This window comes from Lagopus muta, chromosome 21 (genome assembly GCF_023343835.1).
Source record: "Lagopus muta isolate bLagMut1 chromosome 21, bLagMut1 primary, whole genome shotgun sequence".
In the NCBI taxonomy this organism is placed as follows: domain Eukaryota; kingdom Metazoa; phylum Chordata; class Aves; order Galliformes; family Phasianidae; genus Lagopus; species Lagopus muta.
The window spans coordinates 4,027,796-4,055,524 of record NC_064453.1 but is presented as its reverse complement, the minus strand read 5'-3'; the positions used below and the strand labels follow the sequence as shown (position 1 = coordinate 4,055,524).

At 44.6% G+C, this 27,729-nt stretch overlaps 2 protein-coding genes across 21 annotated transcripts in view; one reads left to right on the top strand and one right to left on the bottom strand.

Annotated features, from left to right (window-relative positions):
• The window catches only part of MASP2 (MBL associated serine protease 2), a 28,539-nt gene extending 6,593 nt beyond the window's left edge, over positions 1-21,946 (top strand). The window contains exons 1-11 of one of the 19 annotated variants that reach the window (XM_048967588.1): positions 1,283-1,377; positions 6,763-6,982; positions 8,341-8,518; positions 8,707-8,838; positions 14,382-14,578; positions 15,136-15,283; positions 15,823-15,941; positions 16,932-17,010; positions 17,318-17,455; positions 17,839-17,913; positions 18,680-21,946. In XM_048967588.1, coding sequence (XP_048823545.1) covers positions 6,824-6,982; positions 8,341-8,518; positions 8,707-8,838; positions 14,382-14,578; positions 15,136-15,283; positions 15,823-15,941; positions 16,932-17,010; positions 17,318-17,455; positions 17,839-17,913; positions 18,680-19,455 — 2,001 coding nt within the window. In that variant the 5' untranslated portion in view covers positions 1,283-1,377; positions 6,763-6,823 and the 3' untranslated portion in view covers positions 19,456-21,946. The other 18 variants (XM_048967585.1, XM_048967584.1, XM_048967586.1 and 15 more) reach the window with 18 other exon arrangements.
• Positions 21,682-27,467, bottom strand: LOC125703297 (TAR DNA binding protein). Of its 2 annotated transcripts, XR_007380829.1 has the most exons (7): positions 27,200-27,467; positions 26,634-26,886; positions 25,792-25,955; positions 24,668-24,808; positions 23,944-24,114; positions 23,043-23,630; positions 21,682-22,525 (listed from the first exon to the last, which is right to left on the bottom strand). XR_007380829.1 is itself a non-coding variant. In XM_048967598.1 (6 exons), the coding sequence occupies exons 2-6, from the start codon at positions 26,869-26,871 to the stop codon at positions 23,100-23,102; spliced, it is 1,245 nt and encodes a 414-aa protein (XP_048823555.1). In that variant the 5' UTR covers positions 26,872-26,886; positions 27,200-27,467; the 3' UTR covers positions 21,682-23,099. The 2 variants fall into 2 exon arrangements, 1 of the variants encoding a protein (XP_048823555.1); XM_048967598.1 differs by having other exon boundaries at positions 21,682-23,630.
• Positions 27,468-27,729: the final 262 nt, after the last annotated feature.

Genomic DNA, 27,729 nt, shown 5'->3' with positions numbered 1-27,729 from the left:
GGGCCATGAGCAGAGTAGCCGTGCTGAAGTGGTTGTGAGTCTGCAGACTTTGAGATTCAGCTAAGCTGAGAGTTTGCAAATTCAAATTCCTGGCCTGCCTGAAGAATGCAGCGGATTAGGGGGAGTAAATTACAGTGATACAAAAATAAAAACCTCATACTCTTTTGAGACTTTCTTAAATGAAAATATGTTTTGAAACGAAAAACCATTCGGTCCATCTGTATCCCATTACTAAGTTGGGGTTGTCATCCATTTTCATTAGACGGGGCCTGAGCGTGTGGGTGGTGACTGAGGCCCAGGCAGCTGCCCTGGCCACCAGGCTGAAAAGCAGCATGTGGAAAAGCCTAATGTATGTTAACAGGCTTCAGAGACCAAAATTGAAAGAGTAATGGCCCGTCTGCATGCGGTAGCCTCGATGAGACATACTCTCAGCACCAATCTGTCAGCTGCAATTTTGGGTCATTACTGTGCTGCTAAGCAGAGGCTAACAGACAAGTCAGAGAGTAATCTGACTTCAGCAAGAATAATTCTCCAAGCCCTGCTAGCACTCTGGCTCAGTTTCCTTCTTGCTAACATGCCTCAAACAAAGTATCTGACTTTCCTCCCCCAGGGCTTCCTCCTACCAGGCTTCAGGAGATCCCAGCCAAACATTTAAATTGCATGAAATGATCTTTTAATTTGCTGGCTTCTCAGAGACTGTATTGCTCTTGCCCCTTCAGATAAACTCATGTATAGCAAGACCTAAGTGAAGCAACCCCTGGATGTCTGGTGGCTAGTGAAAGTTTCTGGCACATGATAGGACTGGAACCATTTAGGGTATGCTTTTCCAGACTGTGCTTAATTTTAAGTTAGAAGGCTATAGGCTGCCTTCACTCACCAGCAGGACTGATGCCTCCAGGGCATGTCAGCAATTTCTGGTGTTCGCTGTTGTGGTTTTTCTTTTGGTTTTGTTTTTGTTTGTTTTTTTTTTCCTATACACAGCTTTGAGACTCAACAAGTTGTGGGGTGATAACAGGTGTCAGTGTGTCCAGCAGGTCTGAGAAATTCACAGGTATCATCACGCTCAGCAGTAACCTCATAATCCAGGGAGTATTTGTATGCCAACACCTGAAAAACTGATTTTGTGCAGTCAGGTTATGGCTCTGCCTACCTCCAAAGTGCAGATTTTTCTGAGGCAGTACACACTGCTGTGCTAGCATGAGCTCACTCCTCCTTTGCAGTGCTTCTGTTTAAGTTGTGCTTTTTGAAAGCTGTATATTAATGTAATTATTTTCTGTTGCAGATTTCCTCTGCTGTTCAAGCTTTAATCATGACTTCTGCAGAAACATCAGTGCTGTGAATTTCACTAACCCTGCTGAAAGACAAGAAGGAAACGAGGTGACTGTCCCACTCATCTGAAAGAATTAGTTAAGCTTCTCTATTCAGCAGCAGCAATTTCACCTCAGTCAGTTTGTCATCACCCAAAACAAAAGCACATGGGAACAAAAGATGGTTTGCTGTTTATTGCTTTTTGGAGATTTCCATAAGAAAAGCAAATATGGGCAGAGAAGCTGAGGAATAAAGTGTCTGCAGGACAAAGTTCTTACCTACAATGTAAAATTTTCTTTTTCCTTATAGCAAGATGCAATAGTTTTAAGGTGGAACTTGGACAAAATTGAACTCAGATCTGAACTGAAAGACACTGGCAGTTTGAGTGCTTCCAGTTCTTCTGGGCAGAAAAAAAAATGCCATTCAAGCCTGAAAAGTCAGATAGATAAGGCCAGCGTTTGCAGAAGGCAATATATCTACAAGGTGCCACACTTATCCCTAATTTCTTCTCCAAAGAGAAGAGAGTAATCGGGGATCTCAGACCTTGGAAAAAGGGTTGATTTGAAGTAGTTGGGGAAAAGCACATTGCTCCATCGAGGTGGTAAGGACAAGTTTATTGCAGCTGGTTGCTTAGCAGGTACTTTGGTTTTTCATGGAGTGCTGCAGGCGTTTTGATATAAGGGTTCTGACTGTTGGCTCTGACATGGCCTTCAATCTGTTTTCTTCAAGGCAGGAATGAGGTTATGTGTATTCAGTGAGGGGTTTAGCCACAGGGAAGATCTGTCCATTTCAATATATCACTCTAGCTCTTTAGTGTCTGAGCAATAGCTCTTACTTTGGGAGTGCTTTGGACTGGCTTTATTGTTTGTCTAGATCAGAGGGTAATAGCCTCTGTGTTAGAAAAAAAAATGAGGTTATGGGCAACTGCAGAGGAAGAGAAATAATGAAAAATGTTCTTGAGTAGACCACAGGTGAGTAGAAAATGCATTTGAATGCATATATTGACAAGAACCCTGTGGATTTAATGAATTCCCCAGTCCCAATGCTGTTGACACCTTTTCCTTAGCACATTTCTCAACTTTTCCCTCTTGCTTGAAGGGGGAAGGACCCTCAGGACTTCACCATTTCTGTCAGTCTCAGCTAGTTTCTTTGCAGTGTAATTACTGTACAGAGAAAGAGCAGTCATGAAAAAAGAAGGAAGAAATCAAAGTGAGATGAAAATGAAGAAAAGCAGGCAAAGGCAGACCTTGTCCTCTCAGATGAGAGTGACTTGTCTGCTGTTTTTGGTGTGGAAGATGAAGCTTGGGTGCTTGTTTGTGTGAACCCTAAGCCTGCCTTCCCTGCTTTAAGACCTTCTGCTGGACAAGAGGGAGGTGTTAGATGTGTGTTATTCACCCGTCCCCTTGTTCCTCTCAGTGGTTTGCAGGCTGGCTTGCCCAAGTGAAATGTGTTGGCCGTGCCTGTAACGTGCATGGCATTGCTGCCTGGGTAGTAGACATCAGTGTGTTTTAGAGCTTGGGCTCTGGCTGTATCTGAGCTGTAACCAAATTCTTTTCCCAGCACAAACAGATGCTCCAGCAAAGTCACCGACCTGGAGCCAGCCCAGCAGACACTGCAGCTACTATGGATGTGGGTGGCAGTGAGATGGTAGCTTTGTAAACTAGCTTTATTTTTAGGGGCCAGGCCCATGGGACTGGTGAGGCAGGGAAGATGGCCAACAGGGAAAGAGTTTGACCTGTGCAATTTGTGCATTGTCTTCTTCATGGCAGAATGGGAGACTTTTCTAGAAGGCAGAGTGGTGTGATCAGTACGTCCTACCTGTGTGCTGTCATACTTTCTCCCAGAGGAAACAGTACACACAGTGTAGGGCTCTACCCTGGAATTGGTATGGTAATGTGTGTAAATACATTCAGGAGATGGGAAGGAGGAAAGGATGCTCTGCTTGAAGAGAGAGAGTGTCTTGTCCCAGTGCATGAGCTTTTTCTGCCTGATGTTTTTACCTTGGCAAGGTTTTTTTTTTCTATTTCACAGCAGCAAGGCTCTTCCCTTACCTCGCTCCATGCTCTGCTTGCTCCATCTGTGTGCTTGTCTTTTGATGTCAGTCACGCTATCTGATTTGTAATGAGGAAACAACGCCTTTTTTTCTGTCGCATCCTTCCCCCAGTCCTCTGAACACCTCAGTGCAGAAGGATTGAATTTAGCCACGGAACAGCAAGCTGCAAAGCAACCTCTCTGGGGCTCTGTGGAGCAGCTGGCATTTGAGAAATAAGAGGCAATGGGGAACAACGTCTTTGGGGATCACAGCAGTCAGCTGTTACACTCATTTGCTCTCCAAGTTTATGACACAAGGATAGCCAGTGCTGTGTGAGACAAATGCACTGTCACATCTTAAAAGCTGGGAAGGTCTGTGTGGGCTTTTCTTCCATTCATTAACCAGCCTTTCTCGTTGTCATGTTCTCGTGCTTCAAATGAGGAGGCACGTTAGATGGTCACCTAGGTGGTTCTGCTTATTATACCTGAATCAGCTGTGATCAGTTGTCGCAGTGCTTCTGGGAGTGCTGCTGTCAGACTACAAGAGCTGCCTCTCAAAAACCCAGACATGGTTTTCTCCGTAGGCTCAGGACATCCAAGTCAAGACTTCTGGAGGTGGTGTCTTGTTTTGCTTGGTCCATTTGACAATGGAGCTGTCTGAGACCTTTCTGATCAGGTGTTTTTGGGGCTGCACTGACTTTACTGCTAGGAGATCTCAGTGCTTGCCCTGTGATTGTCTTACCATAGGAACATAGCTTTGGCACAATTTTTATCAAGTGGTACTTTTCCTAGATTCAATGTCAAATAGCTACATCAGGATTTAACCTGGATCTCACACAGCTTTGATGGCGACCCTCTGCTTTCCAGCTTTTTCCTCTTTTCAGTTGATTCCTGCTGCTGTCTGGTTTTGCAGGGAAAGGGGAGATGGGTTCTGTGGACCATGGAGGTGTCAGCCTGAAGGACACTGTGTTGGCTGAGCTGTGCTCTTGCTGATTTATTCATGTGTCTGGCTCAGCTGTCTGCATTTGCTGTTGCCTCAGGAGGGATTTGAAACCTCTCCTTTATAGACCTCAAAGGTAACAGTAGTAAAAGCATATTCTGAGACACAGTACAGGGACTGAAGGAGAGTGTGGGCACACACGGGGTCATATCTCTGTCTTTTGCTATTCCGCGTTCCTCCAATCCACAGAAGAATTTTTCTTCAAGGAATAGACTTTTCAGAATCTCAGCTTTCACATGTGCTGGTGGTTCTCCTGAAAATGATGGCTTGCATTTGTACTGCCTCAGTCCTTAAGCACGAAAAGAGACAGGAGCGCAGGAAGACAGCCGGCAGACTTGGCAGAGACATCTGTCATTTCACATAACACCCAAGCTTCCTAAAGTGGGTCAGTAACTTTGGAAGTCACAGACATCTGGAAACGGCAGTGACACGGATGAAGTCTGCTCAGCCTTCAGGCTGGCTTTTAGGCCTGTTCAGACAGAAGGGAAATGGTTGGCAGGAGGAGCACCTGCAGAGCATGAGTTAGCCATCCCAGTGCTCAGGATCCTGCTGGACCTGGCTAGCTGATGCAGCCTTTTGGAGCTGGAAAAGTTCCAGGCAAAGAAACAGGATGCACAGAAACAGTGCTTTTGGCATTGTTCATGTCAGGTGCTGAGGACTAAAAACACAGCAGCCTTTTCTCTCCAAAGATCACACTGGAGGAAAGCCAGTGTATATCAGGCATTCACAGTTTTTTCAGCCTTCAGGATTACAGATTAAGTCAAGTTTCTTGTTTCTGTGCTAGGTAGCCTCTGGCTTCAGAGGCTCCATCAAATTTGAGACTGGGAAGCATTTCCTACCTAAGATCAGAATTTACTTTCCATGCCTCTGTTACTAAACTGAGCAGGAAGCCTGGTAGGAAACACTCCTGGAAGTATTTGCCTGTAGGATTTGGGTACCAGTTCAGTTAGGAATGTACTGATGTTTGCAAAACTTTCTTTTCCAGAAAGAGTAAACTAGTGGATCCTGGGAAAAGCTAATCCCCTCTGAGTTTGTGTCCATTAACCATGCTTGTGGCAACTGCTGTTACTCAATTGATTACTGTTGCTGGTTGCTCCTTCGCTCTTATTAAATGGCATTTTCTGATTGCAGTCTGCTAGATGGTTTCTTGGCTTTAGTTTTGCTCGTGTAATAACTCCTGCTTTCCTGCCAGCTCCAAATTCACTGCCTGGGGTAATGCTTTTTGGCTGTTCGAAAATGGATATGAAAAGGTATCCATTTAATTACACAATATCTCAGTATAAATTGCCTGCATGCATAGTGTGGGAGTCTGTTCCCTGCTGCAAATTAGCTTCCCTGCTCTCTGTCCATTTTTGTTGGGGAGAGGTGGGATCCGTGTTCTACTGATGCCAGTGCTGGTTTTTCACCCTTATTTGTGCTTACCCCCATATCCACTGGCAGAGAAGTTCTGTAGGAAACCTGAATGCTGTTTTTGGAGGAATGTATCTGTGAGCAGTGGAATTAATAAAGCTTTTTGTCCTGTACTGCTGGCCCTTCCAGTTGAATTCCTTGGGGGGTCTGTTAGGGTTTATTTGGATGTTGTAGCAGCGTGAAATTCCTCTGAAGACTCCCAGTACCTAAAAGGTGTTTGAGTTGATTTGCTATCTTTTCTATCTCCAAGACTCCTTGGTAATAGGAAATTATTTTTCTCTCCATCCACCTGTTTCCATTACATTAACATCCCTGAAACTGTTTCTCTTCTGTCAGATTTAGTAGAAATTATGCTGTGTAACCTAGCATATGTGAGCACAGAATAAATTTTCTTGTTTCTGTAGCAAGCCAGGTTCAAAAGACTTTTTTTTACCTTGCTGGTGTTCTGGGGTGGGTAGGATAAAAAGCCATCCACACACAGAAATGAGGTGTGGAGCAGATCTGTCTGCCTCTGCCTGTTGCTGACTGGGGCCTCATGTGCTGAACTAAGCCCGGTTTTCAGTAATTGCTGTTCCCAGAACTCAGCAGGCTGGAGGCGGGTGGAAGGAAGATAAACATCAGAGTTCAACATCCAGACAAACACAGCAGAGCACACAATAAATACATCCACCCCGAAATGCAAAAACATCAGAGGAGGTTCCTGCCCCCAGGGCTCCGAGCAGAGCAGGCTCAGGCAGGAGAGCAGCAGGATGAGGTGAGTGCTGTCACAGCAACCTGCCTGCTCCTCTGGCCACCTGGGCCTGAAGAGGCACGAGTGTGAGTCTCATCTTGTCTCGCTGTTGCTGCACTGTGGTTTCTTCTATTACCAAGTGAGAAGGGTGTCCGGGCATAAGGATTTCATCTAGTGCTGGCATATCTGTGATCTGGTACCGAGATGAGCTTCTTGGATGTGTGGTGTTTGGGGTGTGATTGAGTTGACACTCAATGTCTGCTCATCTGTTCCTTTGAGGCAGGCTGCTTCTCTTGCTAGCTGTGCTTTGTGGTGGAGTAAACAGCAGCATTGTGCTGCAGAAAATGTATGGGAGGATCACATCTCCTAACTTCCCCGGTACCTACCCAAATCACAAGGAGAGAACGTGGAATGTTACCGTCCCCAGAGGATATGCTGTCCGCATCTACTTCACCCACTTCAACCTGGAGCTGTCCTACCAGTGTGAATACGATTACGTGAAGGTATGTGTAGGGCAGGTGGCTGTGTGGCCTGCTGCACTCTTTAAAACTGTGTGTGTGTGATCCTGGCCACGTGCAGGGCCAACAGAACTGTTGTAAGCAGTTGCTTCTAGTATGCTAGTGAAGTTCAGGCTCGGTTGATTTATAAATGATGTGTTTATGGAGGCCTGTGTGACCATGATTGTCGCATTAAAACATTTAGAACTTGGGGGTTTTGTGCTCAAAATTTCTGAAATTCCCTTCTTGCGAAGCAAAAAGTTTGAGATGTTGCCCAGGACAACAGTTGAGCTTCATTTTTCTAAAGTTCCACTGTGTGCTTTAAATTAACATGTAATGCTTTACAGAGGAATAATGGGAGACTGCAAAGGTGTAAGCGATAGTCCAAACAAGATACCGTCAGCTTGTCCAAACGTGCATTTGCAACCCTTGCTGTCTGCTTTTGCTAGCTAATGTGAGAAACGACGTCAGGAAAAAGAGATACTGGCTTTGGGAAGTGCTTGCATGGTGAGCACTATCCCTGAAATGTTTGTGCTCCACATACTTAGCCTAGGCAGCCCTGTTGCTCATTTAAGGCCATCCCACCACTGCCTCGGTTTGTTGTTTGGATAGACCTGGTCCCATCGATGAGGGAGCTGTGTACAGAGAAAGCTTGCAAAGGTGATGTACTGACAGTACTTTAGCATCTGATGGAACCAAATCAGGTGGACTTGATACTGTTTTGGAAGATCTCATTTCCATAATTTAATATGACAAGTTGCTGCCATTGCTGTGTTCTTGCTGTGGTTTTCTTTGGACAGGACAGAAAACCCATTTCTGATCATTTGTAGTATATGCAATTTTGTCATGACCATGACCCATGTATCAGAACATCTGTCTTACATTACAAACACGAGATAAATGAAGAGATCAGACTGTAATAAGTGAATCATAGAGCACATGAGTCACTAATTTAAAGAGACCTTTTGTTATATGTTTTGAATGTATCAGTGTATGAAACCTTTCTACCCCAGTTATCTCTAGCTTTGTCCTCACTTAGGTCTGCTGTACACAAAGATTTCACTGTCATTGAAAGTGTGAAGTTAACAAGAACTTTCTGTACAATAAGCAAAGCATGGTGCTGGGAGCCCAGATTGGCTTCACAGCTTTGTGGGAGGCCTCTGAAAAGAAAAGGGGAGCTTAATTCACAGAGAACAAGGAAAGTCCTTGTGTGTCGCTGTATCTGGGTTCATTTCCAGAAGCATCTTTTGAGAACATGCAAGTCTAGAAATGTCTTGAACCTCCTTTCACATTCCATTAAGCACTTGCTCTCCAATGCATGACAGCAAAGCTCTGTGATCATCTGGTAAATTTCTGTTTTGCAGCTAAGCTCCAATGGGAAGACCTTGGCCACGCTGTGCGGAAGGGATAGTACTGACACTGAGGAGGCTCCAGGCAACAAAACATACATCTCTACTGACAACACCCTCATGGTTGTATTTCGGTCTGACTACTCCAATGAGAAGCCGTTCACGGGCTTTGAGGCCTTCTATGCTGCTGAAGGTAAGAGCGCAGCCCCTCCTGTGGGTGGAAGAGAAACAGCTGTGGTGGGGTTGGTGCTTCCATGTGCTCACACACACTGTGGCTCCTGTGTTAGGTGACAGAAGGTGGTCTTGTATGGAGATGTTGCTCAAAGTGAAACAAAGTTAAAAGGTGTTGATTGCCTCATTCTTCTATGCTTCGCCCATTAGATATCGATGAGTGCAAACAGCTGTTTGACGGTGAGCCCCTCTGCAATCATTTCTGTCACAACTATGTGGGGGGCTACTATTGCAGCTGTCGGATTGGGTACATACTGCATGAGAACAAGAGGACGTGCACAGGTGAGTTCTTGCAGATCAAGAGATACTTTCCTGTCTACAGCATCTGCCTAAACTTAGTCACAGCATCAAAATCAAAGCGGCCTTTTACTGTTGTTGCTTTTAACATCCCCTATGGGCCTGGAGGAGCTGTAGGGGCTTAGGGCTGTGAGCAGTGACTGTGGTTTGCTGTGGGCTAATGGCAGCCATGAGGGCAATCAACATTGTGTCATAGCAAAATGGTGCATTGGCAGTTTTCAGGTCCAGAAGAGAAGCCAGTGGCTGTCAGAGTGTGAAGGTAACATTTTTTGGCTACTTCTTAGTCAGCATGCACCTGTGTTCAGCTGCAGACAGGCTGAACAGAGAAGAAAGAAACTCATTGTCTGCTGCCCACTACAGATACTTCCAAACTTTATGGCTGCCAGTGCAGCCAGCCTTGCAGCACTGAGTATATCATGCTGTCTGGGTGCTGAGGGACTGAGTGTTCTGGACCTGAGTTAGTAGATGTGCTGAAAAAACTTAACAATCAGATTGCCAAGTCTAATGGAGAAAGATTTTGCTTACTGTCCCTGGAGGGACCCAGGCTGAGGAGTAGTGCAGTCTGCTTATCACTGACACCAGATACAACCAGATACAATCATCCTCTCATTAAATAAAAGACAAGGCCAAGCACAAGTCTCTTTTTCAGGAGGTTATACAGCGTGAGATTTACCCAGCTGACTCCTGCCTGGCTGTGTTGTTCAGTGCACAGCTGGGGAAGGCTTATCATTTGGTAGGCAGGAAAGTCTGAATCAATGCAGTGATCAGCTCCTCAGGATTCACATTGCAGTGAATTGTGTGCCTACACATGCTATCAGATTAATCCTCTGTGAGTGCAACTTTGCCCACTTAGAGCTGAATCCTGTCTGAAAAGAACCAGCACACAATACTCACAAAAATTGTCATAATAGTTTGTGCTTCCCAGTGCTGAAAATCAGACCTGGCTGTAACTTGCACTGCTTAACTGACATTTGGCTTCCCACCTTTACCCCATTACAACCCTTCTCCAGCCATGACTGTCTGGATCTGATGCAGAATTCAAACTCTTCATGTTTTTGGTGCGTTAACAGACCTATTCATTGTTCACTCTCTCCTTCCTAAAGCGATGGCTTGTAACAGAAATGTATTGGTGATATGGAAGGGCTGGGCTACAATGCTGCTGAGAGGTGGAGCCATGCATTGGGAGTTACTATGGCACAGATGAGGAGTTGGAACTTGTTCACATTTCGGGGGGGCCTTCAGATGAAAGTTCCAGCCCCTGGCCTGGGCTGCAAAGCAAAGGTCTCTGCAGATCGTCCTTAAGAGATGAGGGCAAAAGCTGCCCCTTTGATTTTGGTCCCTGCCTGAGTGCTCTGATATTGACAGGCTTTTTTTTTTTTTTCCTTTATTTTCCAGCGTGAAATAATTAAGCTTCTCCTCGCTTAGGCAGAGATGGATACAGATGTGCTGGAAAAAGCTGGTTTGCCCTCCCCTGTGGCCTTCCTGTTGCAGTCCAACTAAGGGGGCTGCAGGCTTCTGTTGTTTCCTTGCCTCCCAGACCTCCTTCCTCCAGCCAATAAAGAGGCCATTACTTGTTGAAAGCTCATGGTATCCTGTGGGCATTCATTTTCTTGCATTTCCTGTGTGTCACTAGTGAAAGAAGGAAGAAGATAATGGAGGCTGATAAAAGAAGGCCTCTGGCCATATCTCTGTTGTGAATCCAGTCTTATTGCCGAAGTTCATTCTGATGAACAAAGCCTCAGATTGACAGGAATTAGGTAAAATGATGTCAATGTCACCAGGGCAGCTTCGGAGAGAACTTGTGCAGTCAGCAGTGCCCTGACCAAAATAGGTGCAGCGCAAAGGCATTGTGGCACTGATAGGTTCTGCCTCATTTCCTTTTGACTATACTATCTTTGGGCAGGGGCTGCTTTCCTGCAGCGCGTTGGAGGAGCATCATGCTTGCTGCTTTGTCAGACACCGCAGTTCCCCAGTTCTGTGGAGGGAATTATGATAATCTCGAGTGAGAGCTGAACGTGGCAGAGCTGAGCAGCCCAGGTGAATAGCTGGTAGAGAGATGCTGCAGGAGCTGATTTGGGGGTGGAGTTGTGCAAGTGATTACCAGGACTTACTTCTCTGTGCTTAATTTTGTTCAGAAGCTGCTTTATGATCACAATGAATTTGTGACCAAAGCAGCTTGAGTTTTTGTCAGTGGTTCAGTGGTACAATTTATGATCCACGTTCCTTGAGATACCTAATAAGCCAGTGACAGTGGAGTTGCAAATTTTGAGGGGGTCATTTTTCAGAATGAAGCCTCTGGCAAACAGCTCACTGCAGTTCTAATAAAATATGGCCTGAGCATAATTGAGTACTCTCTGGACATCTCTAAAGCATAGACTGAGAAGTCAAGGAACAGTATTTCTGCTGTGAGATGTTCAGAAATTATTTGATCCTTTTTGTGCTGAATAGTTTATGACTTTCTTCCTTGCAGACTGATGGATAATAAAGATACTGCCCTGACACAGGGATCTCCCAGCAGCTGCATTGAGGAGGTAATGAGAAAAGTAAGGTCCAGTCTAGGTTTTTTCATCTTCAGGCTGCAAATTTCCTTTGACTAGCACAGAGTGTCTTCTGATGGGTCAGCTAGTTTTGGCCATGTGAACTCCAGAGTTTATTGGTGATGACTACACATTTTCCAAACCATATGGTGAAAATCACCCATCAAAATTAGGAATCTGAAGGTAAAGAAGAAAGATACAGTAAAGCATGAAGAATTACCAGTTTTGTATCATTTCTTTTTATTTCATTGTATGTCCCTTTGCTTCTTTTATTACTAGAGGAGGTAAAACCACCTTTGGAAACTGAGCTGGATAGTTATACGTAGTGTTTTTCAATCTCTACATACATGTATATATGTGTACATATTACCAAACAATGTCCTCTTCTCATGTTTTTATGAGGAGCTTTTGCCTAATAATATTCCTTCAAATGTACTCTAGGGAAAGAAAGTTATTGGTTGTTCCTGTAAATAGAAGCCAGGTGATGCTGCCTTCTAGCTTTGAGCTTCATGCAGGGGAATCTAACTTCACCAACCTGCGTACTCTTCTTTATACAGTAGATCCCATGCATGCTGAAGGAAGAAAATGGTTTTGTAAGTAAGGAAGGCTTTGTAGGTAGGGAAGGATTCCGATGCAGAATTAGCATTAGATTTGAGGTTTTTCCTTTCTAATGATTTCCTAAGGGCATTAGGGGTGTGAAGATAGTACTTGTTACGTTGTGGCACGTGTGTTTAGGATAAGACTTCACACAGAGTCTTTTTCCACACTGAAGGATTTTATTCTTTTATTCCTTTCTCTTCCTATCATTGCCTCTAGACTGCTCTGGAGGCTGTAGAACAGGGACAGACACTGTCAACATGAGGAGATGTCAGTTTTTAAGAGGAATGGATTTTTTTCCGCTGAGATGGCTGTGAGCTATCAACTGCTGAAGTTGCACATCAGGTAGGTTTTGAGGTGCTTCTTAACCTGGGTTTGCAGCAGGTAGAAGGAAGCATTGCAGCAGGTAGAAGGAAGCATTGCAGCAGGTAGAAGGAAGCATTGCAGCAGGTAGAAGGAAGCATTGCAGCAGGACCTGATGCCTGGGGAGAGACACTGTGTGTCACTGGCAGTACTGTAAGCAGCACCTGCAGCAGCTCAGGAGAGTGTGCTGGAAAATGTGCTTTATTCTCATATAGCCATCAAATGCTTCTGTAGTTTGAGGCAGAATGAGTGAATTACAGAAACATGCATGCAGAGGAAAAAAAACCAAAACCTGCTGGTACAGCATGAAAGGAAAAGATTTAATTCCCATTGTAGCTCAACTGATATCTGCTGGTGCAGAGCAGCCAGAACCTCTGTGTGCATTAGTCGAGCTCTCTGTGTTTCTTTGGACCAAGAGGGGTGTTTCAGCCAGGGTTTAATAATGAGAGTGCTGGGTTTATGCAGGATAAGCCTTTATTAGTATTTATTGACTGGTTCACTCTGTGCCTTGATAAGTTTTGTTGGAAATCATAAGACAGCGAGTTCAGAGCAGAGCTCACATAGTCACTGTGGTGATGGATAGGTTTATGTCAAACAAGATTAGTTGCACATAAATTCCAGGGATGATGGACAGAGAAATACTGTTTGTTTCTTTATGCTCCTAACATCCTACTGAAATCATTGGGAAGCTAAAATCTGAACTCTGCTGTTAGTTCTGCATCAAGAGTCCTTTCCTATTGCCTACAAAGCCATTTTTCCCTGAGCATGGAATCTGCTGTGTAAGGGAGCATACTCAGATTGGTAAAGGTAGATTCTGTTGCAGGAAGTTATTGCTTGTGCTAGAACAAACACACAGGGGTGCCCATACGCGACGTTACTTGTGTTACAGTATTGTGGTTGTGCTAAGAGTCACACAGATGTAAAACAAAAAGAACTTTTTTACACATTCCCACTTTCCAAGCGATCACTTACATCCAAATGGTTCCTGCAGTAGTAAGGAGTGCTGTTGCTCAGGTGTACGGAGGAAGCAGGTTTCATTGTCCGAAGTAAAAAGGCTTAGAATCCTGGCTGATGACATCCCCAGTTAAGAGACACTGATGTTCATTTTCGCATTTAAAATCTGGTCCTATTCCATTAAACTGACAACCTTAAATCAGATGGTTTACTTCCGATGGCAGTCTGTAAATAGTGACTGGATAATGGCTTTTTATTTTATTTTATTTTTGTTGAGGGAGGCTCGCGTCGTGTTTTTGATGATACGATTGAAGCGATTTTCCTCTCGGAATTAATTCAGCATCACAGTGTTGCAGAAATATTCCGGTATTATCAGCCAGTCCTGCGTTCCTCATCAGCTGAAGGATTGCTCATACAGCTTTTGCAGCACGTCATAAAGGCTTTGTTCCCAGCTGATCAAAGCACCACTTCACAGCGATCAGATGCTGTCAACAAGCAGAGATCCTCAGGGCACTTGTGGCTGTTCCTCCTCGCTGCGGCAGGGAGCGTTTGTGGCTCCAATTGTGTCTGCAAGAGGCCCAGCTGGTTTTGCTCAGAAAATACAATTACATTCTAAACGTCTGGCAGCAAAGGCATTAAAAAGAAAGCTTCATTCAGAGGCCTCTGGAACTGAGGTGCTGATAGCTGTCCTAGGGCTCTGCACGCTCTGGTGCAGGAGACAAGCTGCAAGTTTAACACCTTGGAATGTTTTGAGCTTCCAGCTATCGCACTCATTTTGGGCACCAGCCCTGTGCCCATCCAAGCGGTGCTGTTGTTGGTGTCCTCCCCCACACTGCTGCTGAGGTGGCAGCGCTGCATAGTGCTTGTGCTGCAGCCCTGCCCGAGCAGAGCACAGCTTTCTGAGCCGTCACAGATGCCTGCCGGTAGAACGTGTGACTGTTGCTTCCCTTCAGAGGTCATTAAATTGTGGCTCTGAAACTTTCTCTAAGTGACAAGCATAGAAAAAATGCATAGCAGTTAGCAGTGTGGCTGGACTGGATTAATATAAACACAATCATTTTCCATTACTTTTTCTAGCCCAGTGTCAGAACCAAGTTTTTACTCAAAGAACTGGAGAAATTGCCAGCCCTGACTATCCAGCACCTTATCCCCCATTCAGCACCTGCAGCTACAGTATCCAGGTAGAAGATGGCTTTCTGATCACATTGGAATTCGTGGAGACCTTTAATGTGGAGGCACACCCTGAGGTGCTGTGCCCCTACGATGTACTCAAGGTAGGGTGGGGCTCCCTCACAGCCTTTGAGACACTGGCTCCTATTCTGCATCTTCCCCAGCCTGTGTTTTGCCACGTTCGTTTTGTGTCTCTGTGTCTCTCCTCACTCGTTTCTTCTTCCCATCTCTTCAGTTTTGTTGTTGTATTCTTTCAGCACCTTTTATCTTTGGGAAATTCACCCGAAGAACAAATGCAAACATGTGTTTAATGACCTGAAAGATTTCAGATGATCACAAGCTTTGCCTGTATCCCAGTGGTACCAGGGGGCTCAGATAAGTCTTTTCCATTCTCTTTGCTTTTCTATCAATGGACCCAGTGATCACTTCCCAGGAATTCCATAGCAGTTAGGATGCTTGGAGGAAAGACCCTGTGAGGTACTGCAGTGGCAAGCTGTCATTCTAACTCCCTGCCTTTCCTTTGCATGCTTTGCAAGAAAGGGCCATTCAAGTTCAAGGAATTTAAAATTAGTTTGTTCTTCTATAAGCCTCATGGGCGGAGGTGTAAATATAGAGGTGGGGATTTTTTTGTTTTGTTACTTTTTTTCTGCCTTCTTTTCAGATTGAAACACACAAAAAGCAGTTTGGCCCATTCTGCGGGAAGACTTTGCCTGCAAAAATTGAGACACAGACCAGTGTTGTAAATATTACTTTCATAACTGACATGTCAGGAGCACACACTGGATGGAAGGTGAAATACACAGCAGCAGGTGGGTAGACCTCTATTCACTTCTCAAATCCAGACTGTTCCCAGAATTTAATTCTGGAAAGGCCTGAATAGCACTCAAATAGCTGTGCTTTGAAACAGTAGTTTCACCCTTGAATTTCTACCTTATTGAATGTAGCTCCCAGTAGTTACTTTTGAAACTGAGTTTTGAGAGAATTCCAGGGTTCGTGCTATCCTTACAGTTAACCTCTAGTTTTGGTATAAGGTGTTATTTTAGGGAATGAATTTCCCACCTGGACAAGAGGTGAGGTGTGTGTTTAGGCAGCAGATGCACTGGGTGAATCCTGCCAGCGTAGCCTGGCTCTGTGCTGGCCGCTGCACACCTTTGGTGTCAGCCCACAGTTCTTCCTTCTGTTCTCAGTAGCTGTAGATCTGTGTGAGTGAAACAGTGTAGAGAAAGGGTAGAGAAGTGCGTTTATTTTTATATTTTGTATATATATAATTTTTTTTTTTTCCTTAAGAGCCTCCAGCAGTAAATAGCAAAGTCACTTTAAGGGCAGTTTCTTGTCATTCCGGTGCCAGGTTTGCCGTGCCCCAGTCCTGAAGCACCACCCTATGGCCGCATCGCACCAGTGCAAGCACGGTACACCGTGGGTGACCACTATGTGCTCTCTTGCGACGTTGGATACGTGCTGCTTGAAGTAGGTGAACATGGCATTGTCAGCCCTATTGTGATTAATTTCTCAGGGGTTAAACATGTGGGTGCCTTTTCTCATTAACAGTTTCTGTTGCTCACATACAACAGTTCTGAGATATTTTCATTACGCTCCATTTGTTAGCAGTTGTCCTTGATACCCTTCCCAAAGAATTGTTTCTTTGTATGCCTGTGTACTGGCTGATGTTCTTTGAACACTGGAGGTTAGCTTATAATTATGCTGGAAGAATGAATAATTTTATAAAAGATTTCAGGAAGTAAGTGAGAATTGATTTTCTTTCATTTGTTATTGCACCTCTTCTGGGAAGTTACAGCTAGTAACTCGGTCATTCCCACTGAACACAGCATTTCTCACTTAGTCCTCAACAGCATCCTACTTCCTAGCTGTTCTAGGCTGCACATGCACACAGCAAAACTTCACAGTCAGGGTTAAGTGTCTGCGTTTTAGCAAAGCACGCAGACTCTTCTCAGTAATTATTTTATACTCTGTCTGATTTAGTAGTTGCACACCTTTACTGTTTATGTAGAAACTGAGAATAACAAAACTGATGTGAGGGGTGGTGTTCAAGGGGAAGTGGTGTGAAAATGGATGGATGCAGGCTGCACTCCATGTCCCTGCAGTGCACTGAGTGGCACTGCGTGTCCATGCTAGAGAGCAGGCAGCTGTGAATGGTAGAACTGCTGCCTGCAGAAGATACAAATTAGTCTCACATTTCTAGACAGGGTAAGCTGTCCCTGACACATTGAAGACTATTAACTATACTGCCACTATTAATATAGTGGCAGTATAGGAATTATATACATTTAAAGCAGTATTTGTAGTAGAGAGATTTTAAGCAAATAAAAATCTAATTACTGTTTTTTCCTTTCTGAATGAGCAAATAAACGTGTAGCTGGTGCTGCTTTTCTGTAATTAACCCTCCTAATTTGATGTGAAATTAATATGACCTTTTATTTCTATTCATTTTTCTTGGAGAATGAAAATGTTGTGATGTCTTTTGTAGCAGAATGTCAAAAGAATGCTTCTTGGAACAAACCCATGGCAAAGTGCATCAGTAAGTCTATGTTAACATTAGAACTGGGAAATTTGTGTCAATATTTGTTTATACAAGACAGGTTTTATAAAGACAACGATAGGTATGGCAGTATGAGAAGCAGTTTCTTATGCTTGCTAACCATTCCCTTTCTTGTCAAAGTACTTTGAGTTTTTGCAAGTTGAAAGAATTTTCAATTTCTGCCATTCTTTAAAATCTCTGGAAGGCACTGGTGGTTGTATCTCACAAAAGAAGCGTGGTGAGGTGGACACCGAACCCACTGGCTTTTAGTATTTAAGACTTCCTTACATCTTTTGTACTGCTGTAGTTGTTGACTGCGGCCAGCCTGCGGACATAGACAGCGGCGCCATTGTGTACCTCACGGGGCCTGAGAAGACAACCTACAGTGCTGCCATTCAGTACCAGTGTGCAGCCCCCTTCTACACCATGAGGGCTGACAGCAGCGGTAGGTCACAGAGCTCAAGGAACTTCTCTTTCCAAAACACGGTGAGAGGCTGCCATCTGTGGGAAATATTACCTGTATTTTTAAGGACTTTTACCTAAGCATGTTGAAATGTTCCCAGGCGGACTAAATTAATGATCCATTGTAGGTTTAACCCGTTCTTAACGATTCTCCAGTTAGCAGCATTACATGCATGGGTGGTAGCAAAGGCTGCAGTAGTGTTTGAACCTGCAAACAGCCAGAGGGGAGGTGATACTCCTCAGAAGTGCATTAAACAGTGTAGGAGCCCAATGCTGTGACAATGCTCCACAGGTGTTAGGACTCACGAGAACTATGTGCATCTCTTCTGTTCATTTGTTCCCATTTTTATTGTCTCTGAGCTGCAGGTAAATATATATGCAGTGATGATGGATTTTGGAAGAACACCAAGGGAGAAATAACACTGCCTGTCTGTGAACCAGGTAACACATGGATTACTAAGGTTGCTGCAATTAGTGGTTATGGAAGAATCATTAACGAACTGCCAGCTAATACTCACTGCTCTGGGTACAGAGACAACTATTTTTTACAAGTCTTGGTCTTATCTGAGGCTCTCTATTGCTGCTAGCATTGGAGATTAATGCCATCAACTCAGTGGTTCAGTTCCCTTGAAGAGAGTAAAAAGCTGAACCTCCAATTTATCCCAGCTCCCTGCAGCTTCATGGCTAACTAAACTCTTGTTGCCTGTAAATTGCTTGGAATCGCTTCTGACAGGAAAATTGAATCACTCTCCAGAAGTATTTGAGAGAGAGAAAAAGCCACTTTTTTTTTTTAATGCTCAAACTGCTAAATTACACTGTAAAATTACTCAAGATCAAAGAATGACTTTTGGGAGAAACATTTTACAATCTAAAAGCCTAATTGTTCCTCTTATCTTTTAGATTAGAATGTCCATATATTCCAATTACCTTAATTTACATTCAGCACAAATGCATTTAGCTCTCTATGCCCAAATTCTTCAGCAAAACGGTATCTCTTGATTACAGAACTTCTCCAAAAGCTGTATGTTGTACCGACTAATGAAAAGTGTGTGCTAAATCAAATATTCATTTGGAAGCAATTCTACCATTCAGAGTAATCTTGGAATTACATTTAGAATCATTAACTTAATTTTACCCATACCAGAGCAATAAATCAGTGTCCAAATCTTAAAACGTTGACGTTATTGCTGCGTTCATTGTTTTACAGTCTGTGGGATGCAAAGAACTGGAGCTGTAGAACGTATTTATGGAGGAAGGAGAGCCAACCCTGGACAATTTCCATGGCAAGTGATGTTAATTACTGAGCGTGGAGAATTAGGAGGTGGTTCACTTTTGTATGACAGCTGGGTTTTAACAGCTGCTCATGTTGTAGCTGAGCAAAGAAATCCCTCAACTTTAAAGATTAAACTGGGGATTTTGAACAAATATTCAGTTCACTATGAGGAAGTCCAGGCAGAAGAAATTTTTATTCACGAAGGTTACAAAAATGATCTTGTCAATTTTGACAATGATATTGCATTGATTAAATTGGAACATAAAGTCCCCGTGAGTACCACTATCTCACCCATTTGTTTACCTGGAAGAGAAGAAAGGTTTCAAATGAAAGCCAACGACACAGTAACTGTATCGGGTTGGGGAAGAACTGAAACCAGGAGCTCTTCTGTGGTACTGCTGTACACTGAATTGATGATTATCAACCAGAAAGTGTGTGCAGATGCATATGCAGGTAAATCACACAACGGCAACCCTCTTGTGGTAACAGACAACATGCTGTGTGCTGGAGCTGAGGAAGGGGGCAGAGATGCCTGCCATGGCGACAGCGGGGGGCCACTCGTGCTCTTGGATGTTCAGACCAGAAAATGGTTTGTTGTTGGTGTTGTGTCCTGGGCTTTAGACTGTGCTGTGGCAGGGCAGTATGGGGTCTACACCAGAGTAACGAGTTACATTCCTTGGATTGAAAGCATCATTGCAAATAACTCTTAGTCGATTTTTACTGCTAATTCCTACCAGCTTTTCACTGGTTCTTGGATTACATTACGTAGACTATTTAAATACTTCAAAAACACAAAATCCTGCATGTTTATTATTAGGCTCAACTGTTCTTTAAAACAAAACAAAAAAAACGAACACTTGAGCATCAATTTTCATTTTTGTTCTGTCCCAGAAATTGTTAAAAGACCATTAAGCATATGGCAACTTTGTAAATTTAAATAAACTCGAGACTTTTAATTACTCTTTAAAAACTCAGTAAGATCTATTTTGTTTTCTTTTAAATAGCTTTGTGGATTCGTGTAGGACTGCGGCATTACCAGCTAGCTTTGAACGAACACGTCCAGAGAAAGCAGGCAGAGCAGCACCAAGGTACCTTAAACCACTGTAGTGGATGGGTAGTTGAAGAGTCCCAGTAGCCCTACGTACCTGGGGAGCACACGTACAGAGAAACCTCTCAGGCTCCCTAGGTTACTGCTGTACTGAAGTGCGGCACAGCTGCACAACCGTAACCTTGAAGGCCTTCATGCTGTCAGCTGTAGAAACCATTTCTCTTAATATAGCTTTAGAACAGAACAAGCTTTCACATTTGGGTATATAAAATACATAATATCAGTACAGTCAAGAACTACTTGGAAGTAAGAGTTATGCATGTTCTGCAGTAATTGGTTTTTATCAAGCATGCCCAAATGGTATATCCTTATCTGATAACGTAAAGAGACTGTCTCTCTGTTATCTCACATTCTCTTCTGAGCTGAGTTATTCTAGAAATACTGAAGCCTTCTTAAAAAAAACAAGACTGACCACTTCAATATGTAATCAATAGTATTTTATTTACTCGCTTATAAACACTGGAGTATGCAAAGCAGTTAGAAAATAGCACTAAAACTTGAAAACTCTTCAAAAACCTTCAACGATTTTGCTTGAGGGTCAGGAAAGTCTGAAGTTATCAGAGGACTACTCAGCACCGCCAACCCACCTCTTAAAGCCTAAACCTGGGCTTAAGACAATTGAAAAAAATAAAAATAAAGCCATGCTAATCACAAAAACTTACCATAAAGTTCCTTGCAGGGATGTCACAGTTAGTCTTTGGAGGTCCAAGAATACCATTTTTAAGTGTTACTCAGCAGAAGTAGCTGGTAATAGTGCAAGTGCTAAAATGCAAAATTCACAATGGTACAGAGTTTGGATATTATTCTGACTTAGGTGCAGAAAAAAAGACTTAAGCAACTTTTTGCAGTGGGATATGAACAAGCACAGGATTAATTTTCAGCCTGTTTTTTGCAACCCCTCTTCAAACCACTTAAGGTATACACTGAGAGCCAGCTGATTTAGTATTGCAATTAAAATGGAAAACTAACAGTAGTGCAGCTGTTTAGATGGTCTTCTGTTCACAAGCGTTGATACTCAGTTCTAACTCAAATCTGTTACAAACTGTGTTAACATCCACACTGAAGCTGCATAGCTACAGCACAGTGGTACATTGCGTAAAAACATGGATCAAGCTTTAGTGGGTTGCAAGTGCAAATAGCTTCAACAATTCTTCAAGTTCCTACCACCAGAGGAAATAATCTTCCAGCAGTTTGCTCTGAAAGATCCTGCTCTTTGTTAAGAAGCTGCCTCTTATTTGGCCCTCTGCACTCGCAGTAAATCCATTTTTTTTCAGGTAAAGCTTCTGTCAAACTCATGTACATTCACTAATGCTTTATTTAGCTAGGAAGTCTTTTCTGTGACTAATTCTGCGTTTATAGTCGTCTTCTGAGCTGGAAGTGTCACAGAGCCCTACTTCCCACTGGTGGACTGCTCTAAAAATACACCCCCACAGGAGGTGCTGTGGACGTCAGCACATCTGACAGTGTTTGTTTCCCCTCCATCACACTTCTGGTAAGAGCCCCTACTCCTCAAAATAGAAGTAACTTCCCTTGGTACAGATGCAAGGTGGAGGGAACTGCTTACCATTCTAGGTGCGGATACCCAAACTTGGGGAACTGGATTTTAAATATCTACGTATCGCTGAGCAATGCAAAAATGCAGTGGGTTAAGTTGGGTGTCAGGTAGCGACACGTGGTGGCTCCATTTGACTTGCCAACTTTTAGAGCATGCTTATCTGAAACAAGCTGAATTGCTGCAAACAAAACTTTACAGAAGTTCATCTCAAAAGGGTAAAATTAATTAACTGCTATGAATTCTTTGCATTCAGGGCTGCAAAACAAAGACACATATTACTTAAATCAGTTTTATTTAAGAATTTCCTACAGTGACAAATCTTATAAAAAGCATCCAAACACGGAACTGCAGCAAACAGCATTCTTAAGGTATCTTACACAGCAGAGCTTCCACCCTCAAGAGGCACACTGAGCTCACCAGTGATGTGCTGCAGGAGCTACTGCCACGCGCATCACAAGCTCAATGTTCTCATCGCAAACCCCACCATCTTCAATTCACGTTGCCACACTTACAGATCATTAACAGAAAAAAAAAACAACACACACCATACAGCATTCACAGCAGTTGACATAAGGGAAAAAAAATACAAGTATTCTTTTCACATAAACACATTCAGCTAATTGATTCACTAGGTATAAAACCCACTTAAAGTCTTCCACGTATGGATGTCCTTTGAATGCAAGAACACTCGTACTTTATTTGCTATCATTGCTCTCTGCACACTCTCTCACCAAAGCCACAGGATTGAGAGACATCTCGCCAAGTAAAATAAAATCCCATAATGCACCACCAGGTCTCCGCATGCGCTCTCTTTTTTCTCGCTCATACCAGCCCTCTCATGCCTCGGCACCACCATCAATCCCACACAAGGTTTCAGAAGTTCAAACAGCTTTCTGGTTCCATCTCACAGCCTTGCGTTCATAGCGTTGATACGACTCCATGAAATAAAGAGTAGCGGATAAAAATGGAACACCCACCGTCTAAGACGCAGCATGTGCAGTGTGATGAAGTATTCTTGGATGAGAAAGCATGTAGACAGAAGTATTCCTAAGGCAGAATATTTACAGCACTGCTTTCAATGAAGTGCTTCTTCCATACACATTTGAAATGAGATGAACTGCGGAGATTAAATGAAGCCTTCATATCGTACTTTAGTATGGAGGGGAGACAGTGTTAAAAAAGAAAAACAACAACAAAAAAACCAAACGAAACAGAAAAACAACACTGAGTTCTCCAGTTGGGGCACTTGGAGATTCTTATGGTGGGATCAAATTAAAAACGAGAGGGAGAGAATGCTGTTTCTGACCAATGGTTTCCATTTTGAACATGCAAAGAATTCAGGTAGCCAGGAAACGAGGGGTAAAGTACTACAAGAGAACCCTTTCCTATTGATTGTAGTGTTAGTTTACCTCTCAGGCAAACAGCAGTCCACTTCCAAACATTCAGTATTCCAACAAGTTATGTAACAAAACTTATAAAATTCCTTTTACCTTTCTTCCTCTTCCTTTTTTTTTTTTTTTTTTTTTGTTTGTATGTTTTTTACAAAAGAAAGACATCAAAAATACTGCTGAATATACCGCACATTGAACAAACTGATTTGGAAAAAATTTATATGTAATTTACAGTATACTTACCACGCGTTAGAAAAATTTGATTTCCCACCACAGAGTCAGTATGAGAGCCCACTGCGTCTACATTCCCCAGCCTGACGACTTGGAATCCATGCTTGAACCAAAGCCTCCGTTAAACCCACTGCTGGACCCCGCGTTGGAAGCTGAGCCCCAGCCTATTGCTGCTCCCGAGTTGGAACCACCGTAAGAGTTATTTCCTGAGCTGAAGCCCTGATTCTGTTCCCGCTGCATGTTGCCTTGGGGCTGGTTGTTTCCCGACGGCCCTGACTGGTTCTGCTGGCTAGCCAGCATGCCCATCATCCCCCAGCTGCTCTGCAGGGCTGCCTGTGCTGCTGCCATCATGGCAGGGTTGATGCTAAAGGCTCCGAAGTTCATGCCACCGCCCATGTTACTGCCCTGGTTGTTACCCAGTCCTCCCCCACCTCCTCTGCTGTTGCCAAACCCCCCCTGATTCCCAAAACCTCCCGGATTACCACCAAATCTTCCACCTCTCTCTAACTGCCTATTGCTATTGTGCTTAGGTTCAGCATTGGATATATGTACGCTGATTCCTTTAATGATCAAGTCCTCTCCACAAAGAGACTGGGCAACCTACAAAAAATAAGGGATTAGTTAAACGTAGGCTATTATATTTTTTTAATCAGAACATTTAGTAGTACAAGACAAAATAAGCCCGTGTGATCCTAAGCAGATACTTATTTAACCTGAAAAGAAGCATATGTGTATATATGAGGTGTTCTATCTTCATGTTTGCTACAGAACTGCAGTATAAAAGCTGTATGCACAACAGCATCTGAGTAACCTAACCTCAGCCAGGCCAACACCACCGAAGGGACCCTAAGGGTCACCCAGCTACTGAAACACAGGCTGTCTAAACATGAGGTTAAAATGCTTTAACACGTACCTGATCATCTGCAAATGTAACAAAAGCAAAAGCTCGGAAAGGTTTAGGAATGAAGACATCTACCACTTCTCCATACTGAGCAAAGAACTGCTGGAGTTCATCTGCTGTCATGTCCTCAGTGCAGCGCCCAACAAACACTTTTCTGCTCCGCAAAGGCTCGTCAGGACTTTGCTGAAGAGAATTGAAGAGAGAAGTATAATTAGTAATGAAAACTCTAACATGAAGACCGCTGTTCAGAAGACTGAAGATAACGAAGTTTGAACTTGTAAGCTTAAGACTTCCAAAATTCTCTTCAGAGAGCATGTCTGCAACTTGGTCCAGATGGGAACAGGGAAATAAAGGTAGTCAGTTACAGACAGTGACAAGGCAGTGCAGGACACGTCACTGTGCTGTACATTTAACTGCATATGCACACGATCAGAAAAGACTCACTGATATTCCATAGTTTATATATTCTGCCTCCTCTGTTCGTGCATCAGACAAGATAAGCAACATACTGCTGCATGTTGATAACACATTATTTTGAATTTTATATTGGGAAATTGAGTCCCCAACACCTCATTCTCTTCCTGTTCACCCACCTCCTCTATTTTCTTTATCCTAAACCCAAAAACCACAACCAGGGCTTTTATTAATGTGTTCATCTGCTCACTTTGCACAGTGGCTCAAGAAGAGTAGTTGTGAATGTTAGGTAAGACAAAGGTAGTCATAAATATGAAAGTACCTTAGAGTTGGGAAGCTTACAGTCGCACCATCTGCCATCTATCATGTGGCGCTGGGACATGACTTTCACCTGGGTTTCGTAATCCGTAAAACGAACAAAACCGAAACCCTTTGAGTGACCGGTCTTAATGTCCTTCTTAACCTAGGATAAAACAGCAGACTTTAAAACAGAACGCAGTAGCACTGTGCTCATACTGACGACATTAATGGCATGCTATTTACTATTTATCTTCTCTATCAGTCTTGATATCATCGTCACCAGGAAGGATGCACTCAGATCTGATTACCCCCTTGTACTCAACTACCTTTTCCTATGAAACTAGCCCTGCTATTACACAGTCACTGCACAGGCTTCTGACACCTACAAATGTAATGCATTCTGGCTGCCTTCAGCCCCAGTGTTAGTTACTGAAGCAGCAGGACCAGCGTTGGGATATAATTATTTTGTAACACTGTAATGGCATGGGCAGACTTGCTGTATAAACAAAGCAACCACACATAGCTGCAGGTGGGACACAGCCAGGTAACAGACGGTAAAGATATAAGAGCATTTCCGTGGCAGTGAGATCTTCCCTTTCTGGGAGGATAAAAATATCCTGCATGAGAAGAGAGAAGAAAACTGAAGCGAGCTTATATTTCAGCTTCTCTCAGCAAAGAGCCCCTAGGCCTGGCCAGGTCACCACAGCTGTGCCTGTCCCAGACCAGCAGCACTAGCACTGTGCTTGCAGCTGGCACAGGAGATGCTGCACAGGCTGTGTGAGGTAGTGGTGACACAGAGGAAACCTAGAGCACGGAACATGCTGTTCCTGAATTAATTTAGTAAGGCTTTGTTTCAAAGTTTGAAAAATAGACACATTCTCAGCTTCAACAATCAATAATGGTAACATAAACAGATCTTAATATACTGTACCCATTAGGCAGATCTGCATGGATTACCACTCCCAAATATTCTGACCTGTACCTACACCAGTCTGCAGCTACAAGGCTCATGGAACAAACTACCTACGAACTGAGGCCCACAGCTTCAAATCTGCTCTGCACATACATGGCTCTGGTTCTTTCTACTGGCATCGTCAGAACCCCAATTTCGACTCAACATCTTTCCTTACTCAAAAAGTATTTTACCTGCACCATGAGAACTTCTCCAAACGTACTGAAGTATTCCTTTAAGTCTTGTTCTGTAGTTTTCCAGGGTAAACCTAGGACAATTAAGTCTGAAGTCTTCTGTACTGCTCGTTTTACCTTCACGGCTGATGATGCATCTGTTTCATCCATTTTTCTCTTATTATCTGAATACAACGATGTACGTTAGAAATTATCCTCGTAAACTTGGAAACTGCTTCCACTAATCTTGAACAGTGTGGTATAAAACCAGACAACAATAAGAGAAAGTGCAGACTGCAGAAGAACACACGCCAGCTGTTGGAGGTTATCATTACGACCCACACCCAACTGCAAGCGTGAGGAAAGAAAGAACTACTTTACCAAATCCTCCTCAAAAATACATTCTGAGTTAGTTTTGCATTAGTTCACTTAAGGACCACCCAGTAATGTTTAGAGTCCTCTGAGGATGAGAACAAGATGGGTTTTTAACAAGAATATTGAATGAGAAGACCATTTCTAATTCTGGAAAGAGTGCCTTTGGTTGCTCTTTTCCTCAGCACTTATCTCAAAAGGTAGCTGTGACCAAAGCATGGCTCGAAGCGTCTGTGAGCACACACAGAGCCAGCAATCTTTACAAGTTCTAATTAGGCTGCAGCTCTCCCAAGCACAACATAGAACTTTGTCATTCAAGCACTTCTGCAGCTAAAGAATTAAAGATTCGTGTGCATCTGAAAACTCAGCAGGTTCAACTTCACCTGCAGGACGAACACGAGTAAAGTCAGAGGATTTCTGCCAACGCGAGGACTCGACACGCATCGACTAAAAGCACGCTCATAAGGAAACACAAAGGCGCAGGCACGAACCTTTGGGGTAGTTCACCACATAGACCAGGTTGCCCCAGCCGGCCTCGGGGGCGTGCAGGATGCCCTCCACCAGCCGCACGCCCCGCATGCACTGCGACACCGGGTTGCGGTAGCGCAGCCCACACGCCCCGGGGAACTGCGCCGTCACGGTGGACAGCAGCACCGTGCCGTCATCCTCCGAGGGGATCTCGATGGGCTCGTCGTTCTCGTCCTCCGTGACCCGGATGTACTCCGACATCTTCGCTGGAAGTCACTGAAGCGTGGGAGAGAAACACGCGTAAACAACCGCCCGAGCGAAGCGCGCCGTCGGCTTCCGGCCTCCGCGCCTCGGGCCCGATCGCGGCCAATACACAGCGGCACGGAGCGGCGCCGCGCACGGAACGGCAGCGCCTCGCCCCGCCCCGAGCAGCGCGGGCCCCGCAGCGGCGCCCCGGGGCTCAGAGCCGCCCGCGGAGCGACCCGCGAGAAGGGCTCGGGCCCCGGCCCCGCCGCCCGCATGACCAGCGGCCCATCGGGCCCGACCCCCCCCCCGGCGGCCCCGTCCGCAGAACCCCGAGCCGCCTCACCGGGCGGGAAGGCAGCGCCGTGTCCTCAGCCGTCAGCGCCTCCGCCGCGCGCCGCACAAAATGGCGGCCGCCGCCCCCCGCGGAGGCCGGGCCGCGGGGCGAACCACTTCGGGAGGCGGAGGGGAAGATCGGCGCGCCGCCGCCGGCCTGGGGGAAGAGGTCGGGCTCGAGGCACGCTGCCTTCGAGCCGAGCCGGAGCCGCGGCCCGAACTTCCGGAACGGTGCAGGCGGCGAGAACAGGGAACGGGGCGGCAGTCCGCGCCGGCGCCCCCGCGCACGGAGGTGGTACGGACCGAGCCGCGCATGCGCGAGCGCGCGGAGGCCGCCGGGAGGGGCGGGGCAGCGCGAGGCGTTCCCGCCGCGTGCGTCTTCCTCACTGCGCGGCGAGAGGGGCGGCGTTGATTTGTCTGCTCTGCCCGGCCTCGTAAAGCCATTCGGTGCGGCTGCTAGGTGTGTAACGTAGGTTGTGCTGGCTGTTGTAGCGCTGTTTGCCCTAAGAGGGTTTAATCCTTTGTAATCCCAATTTCTAT

Excerpts from the sequence above, each read along its gene's own strand:
- LOC125703297 (XM_048967598.1), bottom strand. The coding sequence starts at position 26,871 with ATGTCGGAGTACATCCGGGTCACGGAGGACGAGAACGACGAGCCCATC. Across the intron at positions 24,809-25,791 it reads GAGAAGTTCTCATGGTGCAG|GTTAAGAAGGACATTAAGAC; the intron begins GTAAAATACTTT and ends GTTTTATCCTAG. Across the intron at positions 24,115-24,667 it reads GTAAGCTTCCCAACTCTAAG|CAAAGTCCTGACGAGCCTTT; the intron begins GTACTTTCATAT and ends AATTCTCTTCAG.